Source organism: Rhinoraja longicauda, chromosome 1 (genome assembly GCF_053455715.1).
Source record: "Rhinoraja longicauda isolate Sanriku21f chromosome 1, sRhiLon1.1, whole genome shotgun sequence".
NCBI classification, from domain to species: Eukaryota; Metazoa; Chordata; class Chondrichthyes; order Rajiformes; family Arhynchobatidae; genus Rhinoraja; species Rhinoraja longicauda.
Genome location: NC_135953.1, coordinates 105330028 through 105342622, shown reverse-complemented (window position 1 = coordinate 105342622; position 12595 = coordinate 105330028). Strand labels below are relative to the sequence as shown.

The 12595-nt window shown below is 42.7% G+C and overlaps 2 protein-coding genes across 2 annotated transcripts in view; one reads left to right on the top strand and one right to left on the bottom strand.

Moving 5' to 3' along the window:
- The window catches only part of csgalnact1a (chondroitin sulfate N-acetylgalactosaminyltransferase 1a), a 172102-nt gene extending 163655 nt beyond the window's left edge, over positions 1–8447 (top strand). The window contains exon 8 of the mRNA XM_078403910.1: positions 8331–8447. Within this exon, the coding sequence (XP_078260036.1) occupies positions 8331–8350 (20 nt within the window). The 3' untranslated portion in view covers positions 8351–8447. The remainder of the gene's footprint in view (positions 1–8330) is intronic.
- Positions 433–12595, bottom strand: part of sh2d4a (SH2 domain containing 4A) — a 54633-nt gene continuing 42470 nt past the window's right edge. The window contains exons 7-9 of the mRNA XM_078403923.1: positions 8512–8642; positions 3007–3227; positions 433–1506 (exon numbers count right to left, since the gene is read on the bottom strand). Coding sequence (XP_078260049.1) covers positions 1414–1506; positions 3007–3227; positions 8512–8642 — 445 coding nt within the window. The 3' untranslated portion in view covers positions 433–1413. The remainder of the gene's footprint in view (positions 1507–3006; positions 3228–8511; positions 8643–12595) is intronic.

The following is a 12595-nucleotide window of genomic DNA, read 5'->3' as shown; positions in this document are numbered from 1 at the left end:
TGCAAGTATGGATTTAAGCTGTATTAATGAAGGCTGCAATATAATGTTACAGATGCCACAGGATCCTTGAAATTGCCACCTGCAATGAAATCCCACAGCAGCACAATGACATAATTGTTCCGAAGATGACCCATATTATGCTTCCATCGTTAGGCCATAGATCACTTTAGGGACCTGCAGTCTGGCTCCATCTACCTTTAGCCAACAGATTCCAGTTTAGTTTAGAGATGGTGTGGAATCAGGCCATTCAAGGATTGAATGCAACTCAGTGAACTGCAAATTAACTAAATACCTTCCTTGTGGATCAGCCTTAAGAAAATAAAACATAGACCAGTACAGCATAGGAATAAGCCCTTTGTTGCACGATGCTCGAGCCTAGCATGTCGATAAACTAATCTCATCTGCCTGCACATGATCCATTTCCTGCACATCCATGTTCCAATCTAAAAGCCTCTTAAGACACCACTATCTACCTCCACCATTGCCACTGGCAACACATTCCAGGCACCCACTATGTAGTGTAACAAAAAAAACCCAAAAAAACTTGCCCCATACACCTCTTTTAAACTTTGCCCCTCTCACCTTACAGTTACACCCTCTAGTCTTTGACATGTCCACCCTAGATAACAGATTCTGACTGTCTACCCTATCTATACCTTGCAAAACTTAATACACTCCTATCAGATCTCTCCTTAACTTCTGTCATTGCAGGGAAAGTCTTGCTGCCGATTTTAAAGTCTAGGCATTTAACAAAAAGGTTAGCTAGTCAGAGTTTCACTTTATTAAATACAAAGTATAACAGTAATTGGAAACTTGAACCAACTGGGTAAAGTTTAGAAATTAGCTTCCTTAACTATCAAGAATGCTCTTCCCTTTATTTTCATAAATCATGCAGACAGCACAGTGCATTTTTAAAATTGGCAGCTGTATGAAAATACATTTCTTTCACAATATAATGACAAGATTAAGAGGCTTGCATCACTAATAACCCTGTCAATTGACAAGAGGGCAGGATACAAATGAATCAACTTTACAATATATGTGCTTCTATTAGTAAAATACATGTACTTTTAAGAACAGCTGGTATTATTTACTTTAAATTCTCCACAAAGAATTCATGATCTGTAATATATCAGTTGCACAGCATAAAAAACAAATATCCTGGCCCTTCAAAAAATAAAGTAACAGCAATGAACTCAAAATGTAAACGTTCTTAAAAATTGGAAAAGTGAGTAAATACTGCCTACTTCGACTCCAATTGATTTTTTTTCTTTTTGCACAATGTAAAATCTTCTCAAAGGAAGTACAATATCATTACTGGGCCCAGTAACTTCACTCAATCTCTCGCTAACGTGAACACCTTGAAGACTGACAACAATGGTTGTGGTTGGATGTTCCTGGCTTCCAGAGGACTCAGTTGAAAAGATAGGCATAGTCCGGAGGCAACCTCTGCTGGCCACAGGGTTCACGCAAGAGTTCAGCGCCTACTAATGTGATGGGTTCATCCTGCCACGAGAAAAGGTTCAAGATTAGAAAACTCACTGCATGTAGCCGAAACTATGGTTATATTCAAAACATTCAAAATATACAACACTCTTCAAATCACAGATGAGATTCAATATTACTTCATACCTCTAAACTTTCACACACACTTTGATAGGAAGAGGTTAACGGCAACACTTAAAAGCTGTAATTTACTTCCCCGACATTTTGCCTTTAAAACATCGGTCAGGTATCATCTTCAAGACAACTGAACCACCCTAACACCAACTAGAGAGCAGTCCTCATCTACCTCATCGGAGACCCTCGGACTATCTTTAATCGGACTTTACCTTGCACTAATCGTTATTCTCATGTTCTGTATCAGTACCACTGTGGATGGCTTGATTGTAATCATGTATAGACATCAAAAGCTGGAAATCATGTATAGTCTGCACTGACTGGACAGCACACAACAAAAAAGCTTTCCACTGTACCTCAGTACCTATGATAATAATAATAATAAACCGAACTAAACATCAAGAGTTGAGAAAATAAAAGAAAATGGACTTGAGAAATGAGATCAGCTATTATCCTACTGAATGGCAGAACAGAATGGCCTCCTGCTGTTCCTGATTTTAATGGTCTTAAAATGGAATCCAACCCAAACTAGTTACTGTAACATCATGAATATAACTAATTTTGTCTTGGATCGGAGTGGCTGCAGTTGGAATACTTGTTTGCTGGAATTTAGTGGGGATACTGGCAGAGATGACCAAGAACGGAGTCTTCCTGAAAGATTACATCTAGAATGGATTTGATGGGAAGTTCCATGAGCTTCATTTTGCAGCTTAACAGGCTCCCATTTCTTTTGAGGACATGTTTGTGCAGTTTTAGAAATATTAAATGGATGGTTGTCACTGTGTGGAAAAGATGTAGAGGCATCTTAAGAAGATGCTGCTAGACAATCAATATTAAATTGAAGACCAGACTGGAGCCTTTCTATCCTCTGTACAGTCTTGACCGCGGTCTACATCCCAACCATTGCTAACTCTGCCCAACTCTTTGTTTGTTTCATTTCTCATTCAATCATTGACAGGTATTGTCTCCTGAACATCTTCCAATATGGAAATTTACCAACCAATGAAAAGAATTGTAGTTGCTACTATTGTTTCCGCAATACCCTGCAGTAATTATCAGCAGTCATTTTAGAGCAATGACAAATGTCATTGAAGGGCAAGAGTGACTGCTTGCCTGGAGAGGAGAGGAATTGGAGGCAGCAGCAAAGGAAACAAGAGGTCACTGAGTGTAGGACGTGGATGAGGATGGATGCAAGTGGCAGAGTGCAGGATAATCAGAACCTCTGGGAGGCACAGATAGACCAAGGCATTGAAGAGAAGGAACCAACATGGTGAGTGGACTGGGGAGGAGGATGGGAAAGAGAGACTCAGCACAGATGCAAAGGGGAAAGTAGCCTCCTGTGCTGCAACATTATATCTCATGAGCCTCGTTGAGAGCAGCTCCTACCTTGTGGTACTCCACCATGTCAGCGAGGGTTGCATGCTGCAACTGGTCTACACCAAAGAATGTGTACGAGTCCTTGGAGGAGTCGATCAGGAAGTGCCTGATCTCTTCACTGCTTCGGTACGACAGGCAGTAACCAATCATCCGGTCGCTGATTCTGATTAGAAATGACCCATTTTCCTCCTTATTTAGGAGCTCCTCAGACTCTTGCCTGGTTACAATGCCTGAAAATGAATTGATACTTAGTGGTTACAGCCAGTGATTTATGGCCATGGACCATACCAAGTTACACAATATCCAAAGCACAGGATCCCAAACTACCTGGAATAAAAGTGTTACTGGCAATTCCCAGCCACCTTAAATAAACTTAAGATACAAAGAGTCGAGAAAGCAAAAATGGCTTCCAACATCAGGAGTTGGCATGGGGAAATCAGATTTACAGTAGTCTCAGAATACAGCACTGAATTTAACTTAATTCTTCCTTCCAAAGTATTCACGTATTTCCGCATAAAGATTAATTTGAAAGCAATCTACCCAATCAACTAGCCTTGAAGTCCACCACTATCCTGTTCACTACATAAAATAAACTGCTAGAGGAACTCAGAAGGCCAGGTAACATTTGTAGAGAGAAATGGACAGACAACATTTTGGATTCAAATCAGGACCCTTTTTCAAAAGGATGGATCCATCTGAAGAAGAGTCCTGACCTGAAATGTCATCTGTCCATTTCTCTCAAGGGCTGCCTGAGAACTGAGTTTGTCCAGCAGTTTTTTGTTGCTACATACAAGATTCCAGCATCTGGTTTCTCCACTATCCTCCTCACCGTTTCATCATCTGAGTTTTTGGGACATCTGCAGATTTGGAAAATAAGTCTGGACAACCAAATTATTAAAATACACAAGAAAAAACATGAATAGTACACAAAGTGAAGTGCTGGAGTAACTCAGCGGGTCAGGCAGCATCTCTGGAGGACATCAACAGGCCTTGTCTGAAGAGTCTTTAGAGTCTGAAGGGCCCAATCCAAAACATTGCCTATCCAAGTCTTCAGAGATGCTATCTGAACTACTGAATTACTCCAGCAATATGTTTTACACACCATTCCAGCATCTACAGTTCCTTGTGTCTCCAAGGAAAAACTGCGATCCATGACCTAACCCCTGAGAAATCCACTGTATATTTCCTCCAAAGCAATAAAACACAACAGTGACTTGTTTTCTGATGCAGTGTCAAATTTTCCATCCAAGATTTGGGGAGGAAATGAGATTTATTCTTCATCTTTGAAGAATTTTGTGATCTGTAATGCACTGCCTGAAGAGATAGTAAGCAAATATTTTAAAAATACCTTTCTAAAAGGAATCCCATTAACTCGTACAGGTATGATGGGCCAAATGACAATCACCCCATGTAAAATTCTACATACAAGTTAATTTTTTGGGGAAAAACATTGGAATATTCAAGTTTGAAGAGAATTACCATCATTGATTCATTGGTAAATGATTTAAGTTAAAACATGCTGAAATTTAAAAATATGCAAAATTAGTAATAATGGCATATCAAGGACATTATGTTACTACATTTTCGGAAAGCTTTCAATAAAAGGTTATGGGGGAAGGCAGGAGAATGGTGTTGAGAGGGAAAGATAGATCAGCCATGATTGAATGGCAGTGTAGTCTTGATGGGCTGAATGACCTAATTCTACTCCGATGACTTATGAAAAGTTGCCACACTACGTCATTAATTAGCACATGCAAGATTGGAACGGTTTTATTGACGGTCTAAGAATTGGTTAATGGACAGAAAACAGCACGTATAAATGCTCATTATCAAGTCTAGTGGGCTGCTGCAGGGACTGGTTCTGGAGCCCTAGCTGTTCACAATCTAGATAGATTGTGAAGGAATTAAGTATAACATATCAAACATAACTTTAGTTTTGGTCTGAAGAAGGGCCTCGACCCAAAACGTCACCTATTCCTTTTTCTCTAGGGATGCTGCCTGACCTGCAGAGTAACACCAGCATTTTGTGTCTATCTTTGGTGTAAACCAGCATCTACAGTCCTTTCCTAGCCCTACATAGGTTTTTATGAGCTACAGGGAGATGATGGGCAGGTTAGGACGTTATTCCTTGGAGAGCAGGAGGCTGAGGGGTGATTTCAGAGGGGTATAGGATCACGAGGGAAATAGGATGAATGCAAAGAGTTTTCTACCCAGAGTAGAATCAAGAACCAGAGGACAGGTTAAGTGCGAGGGGAAAGATATAATAGGAACCCGAGGGACCATTTTTCCACACATAGGGTAGTGGGGACTTGGAACTAGTTGGCAGAGGTGGTAATTGAAGCGGTGATTGACAAGAACACCATTTAAAAGACATTTGGACAGGCAAAGTTTAGAGGGATTATGGCCAAACACGAGCAGATGGGACTAATATAGGTGGGGCATCTTGGTCGACCTAGGCAACTTGAGCCAAGTGATCTGTTTCCATACTATATGACTGACTCAAAAAGTACAGGAAAAGCTTTTGAAATGAAAAATAATATTTCCACCAGTTCCTGGGAGGAATTGGTAGCAAGGAAAGACATTGAGGGACATTAAAGTGATATATGCCATTAATTAATTTGATAAACTATGGACTAATGAGGCCCATGTCTTTTCCTTGATTGAACCTAAAGCCAGAGTAACTGGTGAATTAATATATAACCAAGAATGACTGCAGAGAAACTGGCAATACTCCACACGTCAATACCTGTTTTTTTTTTAGATTTAGAGATACAGCGCGGACACAGGTCCTTCGGCCCACCGAGTCCGTGCCGCCCAGCGATCCCCGCACATTAACACTATCCTACACATACTAGGGACAATTTTTTTACATTTTTTACCCAGTCAATTAACCTACATACCTGTACGTCTTTGGAGTGTGGGAGGAAACCGAAGATCTCGGAGAAAACCCACGCAGGTCATGGGGAGAACGTACAAACTCCGTACAGACGGCGCCCGTAGTCAGGATCGAACCCGAGTCTCAGGCGCTGCATTCGCTGTACGGCAGCAACTCTATTGCTGTGCCACCGTGCCGCCTGCCAGTGTTCAAAGCATCCATGATGGATCGCTGGTCCCATGGACCATTCCAAGTTGGCTGCCAAGTTGGAGATTCCTTTCACAGGAGCAATTTAATCATGTCCATTTGCCTCAGCAACTTGGGAATAAGGGCAGGGATGGTGGCAGAACTCACCAAATGTTTGAGTGAAACACACAGGCTGGCAAAGTATGAACAGCGGGGGAAAAAAAGCACAAGATTCAGTAATGGGACTAAATCCTTAAATCAAGGGTGTGTACCTGGCATCGATGTCTCCAAAATGGTTGACTTCCTTAAATAAATTAACAGATCTGAATTTTACTAGCATGGAAATAGAAACTTTCCATCACATGACAGCACATCGCCAAGAAAATGCCCTTTATTCACTTTTTCAGACTGAGGATTACATTTGAATTTCTTGACGCACATTTTCGTTAAAAAAAGTCACAAAACTTAAAAACACAAATATAAAGTTGTTTTAGTTGGAGCCTAACATTTTAAAAACGTGTCTCGGCATTCTCCCCTTTATAAATTTTACCCACTAATTCAATATTTTTTGTAGTCTTTGGCCGCAGGCATTTTTGAGTATAGAGGTAAATTGTACAGGTTAGAGACTCGGCACCAAGGTACACCTCAGGAATGATAGTTCAGAACGTTTCACTGAGTAATATCACGTGGTTTTAATGAATGTAACAAGTTATAAGTTTACCACATTACTCCTTTCAGCTTAATAATATCCAGAGAACATTCTAAACCAAACCCAATGACCCATGGCTAATGATGCACAGTGGTGCAGCAGTAGAGTTGCTGCCTTACAGAGTCAGAGACCCGGTTTGATCCTGACTACGGGTGATGCCTGTCCGAAGTTTGTATGTTCTTCCTAGGACCGCATGGGTTCTCTCCGAGTGGTCCGGTTTCCTCCCACATTCCAAAGTACAGGTTTATAGGTTAATTGGCTTCTGGTAATTGTTTCTAGTGTGTAGGATAGAGCTAGTGTGTGGGGTGATCGCTGGTCGGCATGGACTCAGTGGGCCAAAGGGCCTGTTTCCATGCTGTATCCCCTAGGACTAAAACAACTGTTATCTATCATTTTTTATTCATTGGTGTAACCATCACAAAGTATCCTACAAACAATCTGAGGGTCACCATTGACAGAAATATTACGGTTAATAAGAGGAGCTCAAAGACAGTATCTTAGCGACGATGCAACATGGAAACAGGCCCTTCGGCCCACCACGCCCATGCTGACCATTGGTCACCCGATCACACACGAGTTCTATGTTATCCCATTTCCACATCCACTCCCTGCGCACGTGGGCCAACTTTACCCAGGTCAATTAATCTACAAACGTGCACATCTTTGGGACGTGGAAGGAAACTGGAGCACCCAGAGGAAACCTACACGGTCACAAGGAGAACATGCACACTCCACACAGATGACCTTCCTTTCATCTTAGGCTCATAACTGGGCAGTCTCCTAATGACTATGCATTAGTCTTTTCCATTTGCAAGTGAAGCAGTATAGCTGCATGTAGCAAACCCAAACAATATGTAGGCTTGTGCTGACAAGTGGCTAGTAATAATTGCACCATAATATAAATAAAAGGTCCACCTCAAACAATAGTGCACATAACCTGATATTCAGTGATATTACCATTGCAGACTCCCACTATCAACATCAACCAGAAACTCAATGGACTGGCCACAGTATCCCACGTTTGCATCCGTTCCCATCACACTTGGAGCAATTGACAGAGGTCAATTAATCTACAAATTTGCACATCTTTAGGATGTGGGAGGAAAGCAGAGTACTCACAGGAAACCCACATGATTACATGAATGGGTCTGAAGAAGGGTCTTGATTCAAAATGTCACCAATTCCTTTTCTCCAGAGAAGCTATCTGACCCACTGAGTTACTCCGGCTTTTTGTGTCTATCTTCAGTTTAAACCAGCAACTGCAGTTCCTTCCTACACATGAATGTGCAAACTCCACACAGAGAACACCTGAGGTTAGGATCGAACTGGGGTCTCTGGTGCTGTGAGGCAGCAGCTCTACTAGCTGCACCACTGTCCCACCCTACTCTGACGGTAGAGGCTCGCTCCTCTCTTTTTATTCAAGTTGTGTCATCTACCCTTGGACTCGGACACTGCCAAAAATGAGTGAGAAACATAGAAGCATTTTTGTATTCCCAAAGCATTAGCAACAGTCACACAGTGGAGCAGCTTTTGAGTTCATCCAAATGCCCTTTCTTCCCTCAGCCAATATCTTCCACCACTGAAGCTGCCCACCATTATTCCTTCAGGAGTAAATCGCCAACAGCGACACCAACTCTCAGAACCAACCCACGCTTGAGCAACCGCTCTGGGGAAGTGGGCAGGGGAAGGAAAGCAACGACAACAAAAAAAAGAGAGTTAAAAGGCGAAGATTTCAACTGCTTACCATGAAACCAGGGCGCTATGACGTCGCTGTCCTTTTCATAACCTGCTCGCATAGGAATCTGCTGTTCTTTGAACCATCTGATGATGTTTTCCCGGCTGTGGTGATTCAGTTTCTGGGGCAGTGTTTCTGTTCTGTGGTGACAAGAGGTAATGACATTAACCAAGGGCTCCTTTCCGTTGCAGTTTCCAACATTATAACACTCCAGGGATAAAAACATGCTTCAAATTTTCTTTTTTCTGATATTCAAGCCTAGGCGGCAAAGTGATGCAGTGGTAGAGTTGCTGTTTTATAGCGTCAGAGACCCCGGTTCGATACAGCACGCACCCACCACCCTCTGTGTGCCTGTTACACTTTGGATGCCAATAGGTATTTTTGCCCTCACAAGTGATGGGGGTTAGACTTTAGAGATGCAGCATGAAACACAGGCCCTGTGACCCCCCCTCCCTCCCCGGGTTCACACCAAACAGCAATAACTCCATACACTAGCACTATCCTACACACCAGGGACAATTTATAATTAACAGAAGCCAATTAACTGACAAAGCTGCATGGCCTCAGGGTGTGGGAGGAAACTGGAGCACCTGGAGAAAACAATAGACAATAGGTGCAGGAGTAGGCCATTCGCCTTAGAGCCAGCACCACCATTCAATGTGATCATGGCTGATCATTCTCAATCAGTACCCCGTTCCTGCCTTCTCCCCATACCCTCTGACTCCACTATCCTTAAGAGCTCTATCTAGCTCTCTCTTGAATGCGTTCAGAGAATTGGCCTCCACTGCCTTCTGAGACAGTGAATTCCACAGATTTACAACTCTCTGACTGAAAAAGTTTTTCCTCATCTCCGTTCTAAATGGCCTGCCGTTTATTCTTAAACTGTGGCCCCTGGTTCGGGACTCCCCCAACATTGGGAACATGTTTCTTGCCTCTAACATGTCCAACCCCTTAATAATCTTATATGTTTCGATAAGATCCCCTCTCATCCTTCTAAACCCCAGTGTATACAAGCCTAGCCGCTCCAGTCAGTCACAGGGAGAAAATACAAACTCTGTACCTTATGATTTTGGACCTTATGAACACCATTCAGGATTGAACCAGAGTCTACTGCTGCACCACTGGGCTGCCCTGTTGTTTGCTGTACATGCACTAATTGGTGTCGTACTGCCTGTAGGGTCTCAGTTTCCAGGCATGCAGTCTGAGTGACAGAATAGGGAGAAATGAGAGCAGTGGAGGTCCAATGCTGTGCATTGCGCTTGGTCAGAGTTACTGTTGGCGTGTTTGCAGCAGCTCTCAGTGTGCCATCTGACAAACTTTTTATCTTTGTACGTGGGAAGTGGAAGAAGCAGATGAGAGCATCTGCAGCTGGGAGATTCCGCATTGCTAGAAAATGTCAAAGGGCGATAAAGTGACAGAGAGTGGAATGGAATCAATTAGAAAGGATATCCTTTCCAAGGCAGTTACTTAACTATATAAATAAAGTAAGCAACAATACCTCATTGGGGGAGCCTGGCTTTGTTCACCACAGGGAACAAAATATTATTGTAATGTTGAAAAAGTACAAATGTGCAATCAATAGCTCGAGTTAAGAGGGAATTTTACAGTCCAAACTAAGAATTCAGCCCCAAGTGCACTATGTTTCCTGCCTCGAGATGTCCTTTTTAAAACATCCAGTAAATACAATTGCAGAAACTCCAATTTGCCCTTCAAGCAATTCTGCTCTTTTCACACGATTTGCTGAACCGCTGTTAGGGGAAATTAGTGAATGTTCATTGTAAATTTTCAGAGTGAGGTTTCCTCCAGATGCTCCGGTTTCCTCCCACATCCCAAAGATGTGCAGGTTAATTGACCCGTGTAATCTGCCAATTAGTGGGCAGGGAGTGGATAAGAAAGTGAGATAATATAGAACTCGTGTGAACGGGTGATCGATGGTCAGCATGGGCTTGGTGGGCCGAAGGGTCTATTTCTCTGCCCAAATCAATAAACACACACATTGCATTCATTTCCACTCACTGTTGGATACATTTCACCCATATGCAATCAACCCAATGTCTAAATGTTCTCTGTGCCATCCCACCACCCTGAGTTTTGGAGAAATACTTTGAAGAAACTAACAATAGGTTTGGCTCTGCTTGGAGGATATGGTACCTGTGAGCAGCAGTAAACAGACTCCTGACTTTGTGAATCTGAACCTGAAACGGACTGAGAGTAGTAAATGCATCCATCAAACTTAAGAGGCAACTGGGGATCGGAGATACGAGAGTGGATTGTTAGAGCAGATCTCCAGCTGGCAGACGCTCATGCCATGAAAGACAAAATAAAGGGAAATAAGGAACAGCAGAACTCTCTCGCAGCGAAAGCTTTTGATTAACTTGGGCAGCACAGTGGCGCAGCGGAAGAGTTGCTGCCTTACAGTGCCAGTGACCCGGGTTCGATCCTGATTACGGGTGCTGTCCGTACTTGTTTGTACGTTCTCCCTGTAACCTGCATGGGTTTTCCCCTCCCACACTCCAAAGACGTACAGGTTTGTAGGTTAATTGGCTTGGTAAAAATTGTAAATTGTCCTTAATGCGAGTAGGATAGTGCTAGTGTGCAGGGAATCGCTGGTCGGCGCAGACTTGGTGGGCCGAAGGGCCTGTTTCCACGCTGTATTTCTAAACTAAACTTGGCAAGCAAGAATCCCCAGATTTGATTTTACATCCATCCTGGTACCTACCACTCTCTCAATACAAACCTGTGGATTACTGGGTGAAAACCCATGTTGCTCGTGGTCCTATCAATTTCCTGTTATGTATTGTCTATGTATTGTGATTAAATAGTTATGTATTGTCTAAACCGTTGGTGTTGAGGAACAGGTTTTGTATTATTACTATTTCAGAATGCTTCTGTGACCTCACTCCTTCCCAACTCTCGTGCATTCTCCAACACATTCCACTTCAGATTTTAATCGATGCACTGTTGTTGGCTGTGCAGCAGCTGCATAGTCCCTTAGGTTCTGATGTTTCCTTCCTAAGCTTCTGTTTCTTCCATAAGCCGCTGCTTAAATCATTCCTTGCTGACCCATAGTTAGTACACCTGCAAGCATTCATTAAATGGCTCAACATCAAACTTTATCTGTGCCTGCTCCAGTGAACCAGGTCAATAGACAATAGGTGCAGGAGTAGGCCATTTGGCCCTTCGAGCCAGCACCACCATTCAATGTGATCATGGCTGATCATTCTCAATCAATACCCATTCCTGCCTTCTCCCTATAACCCTTGACTCCGCTATCCTTAAGAGCTCTTTCTAGCTCTCTCTTGAATGCATTCAGAGAATTGGCCTCCACTGCCTTCTGGGGCAGTGAATTCCACAGATTTACAACTCACTGACTGAAAAAAAAATTCTCATCTCTGTTCTAAATGGCCTACCCCTTATTCTTAAACTGTGGCCCCTGGTTCTGGACTCCCCCAACATTGGGAACATGTTTCCTGCCTCTAACGTGTCCAACCCCTTAATAATCTTAATAATCCTATATGTTTCTTATATGTTCTTATATCTTATAGGTCAAGGGTTAGAATCACAAATTCACAAGTTATAGGAGTAGAATTAGGCCATTTGGCCCATCGTCTACTCCACCATTCAATCATGGCTGATGTCTGCCTCCTAATCCCATTTTCCTGCCTTCTCCCCATAAGCCACAAGTCAGTCATACAGCACCCAAAACAGACTCTATGGCCCAACATGCCCATGCCGACCAAGATGTCCCATCTAGTCCCACTTTCCTATCCATGGACCCAAATATCTTTTAAATGTTGTTATAGTAGCTGCCTCAACTACCACATCTGGCCAGCTCATTCCATATACCCACCACTCACATTGTTAAAGTGTTGCCTCTCAGGTTCCTATTAAATCTCACTGTAAAATTATGTCCTCTGGTTCTGATTCAAGTAATGTGTAAAAGACTGTGCACCCTATCTATTCCCCTCATGATTTTATACACCTCTAAGACCACCCCTCAGTCTCCTGCGCTCATTGGAATCAAGTCATAGCGTGCCAAACCTCTCCCTATAGCTCAACCTCTCAATTCCTGCCAATATCCTTGTAAATCCTC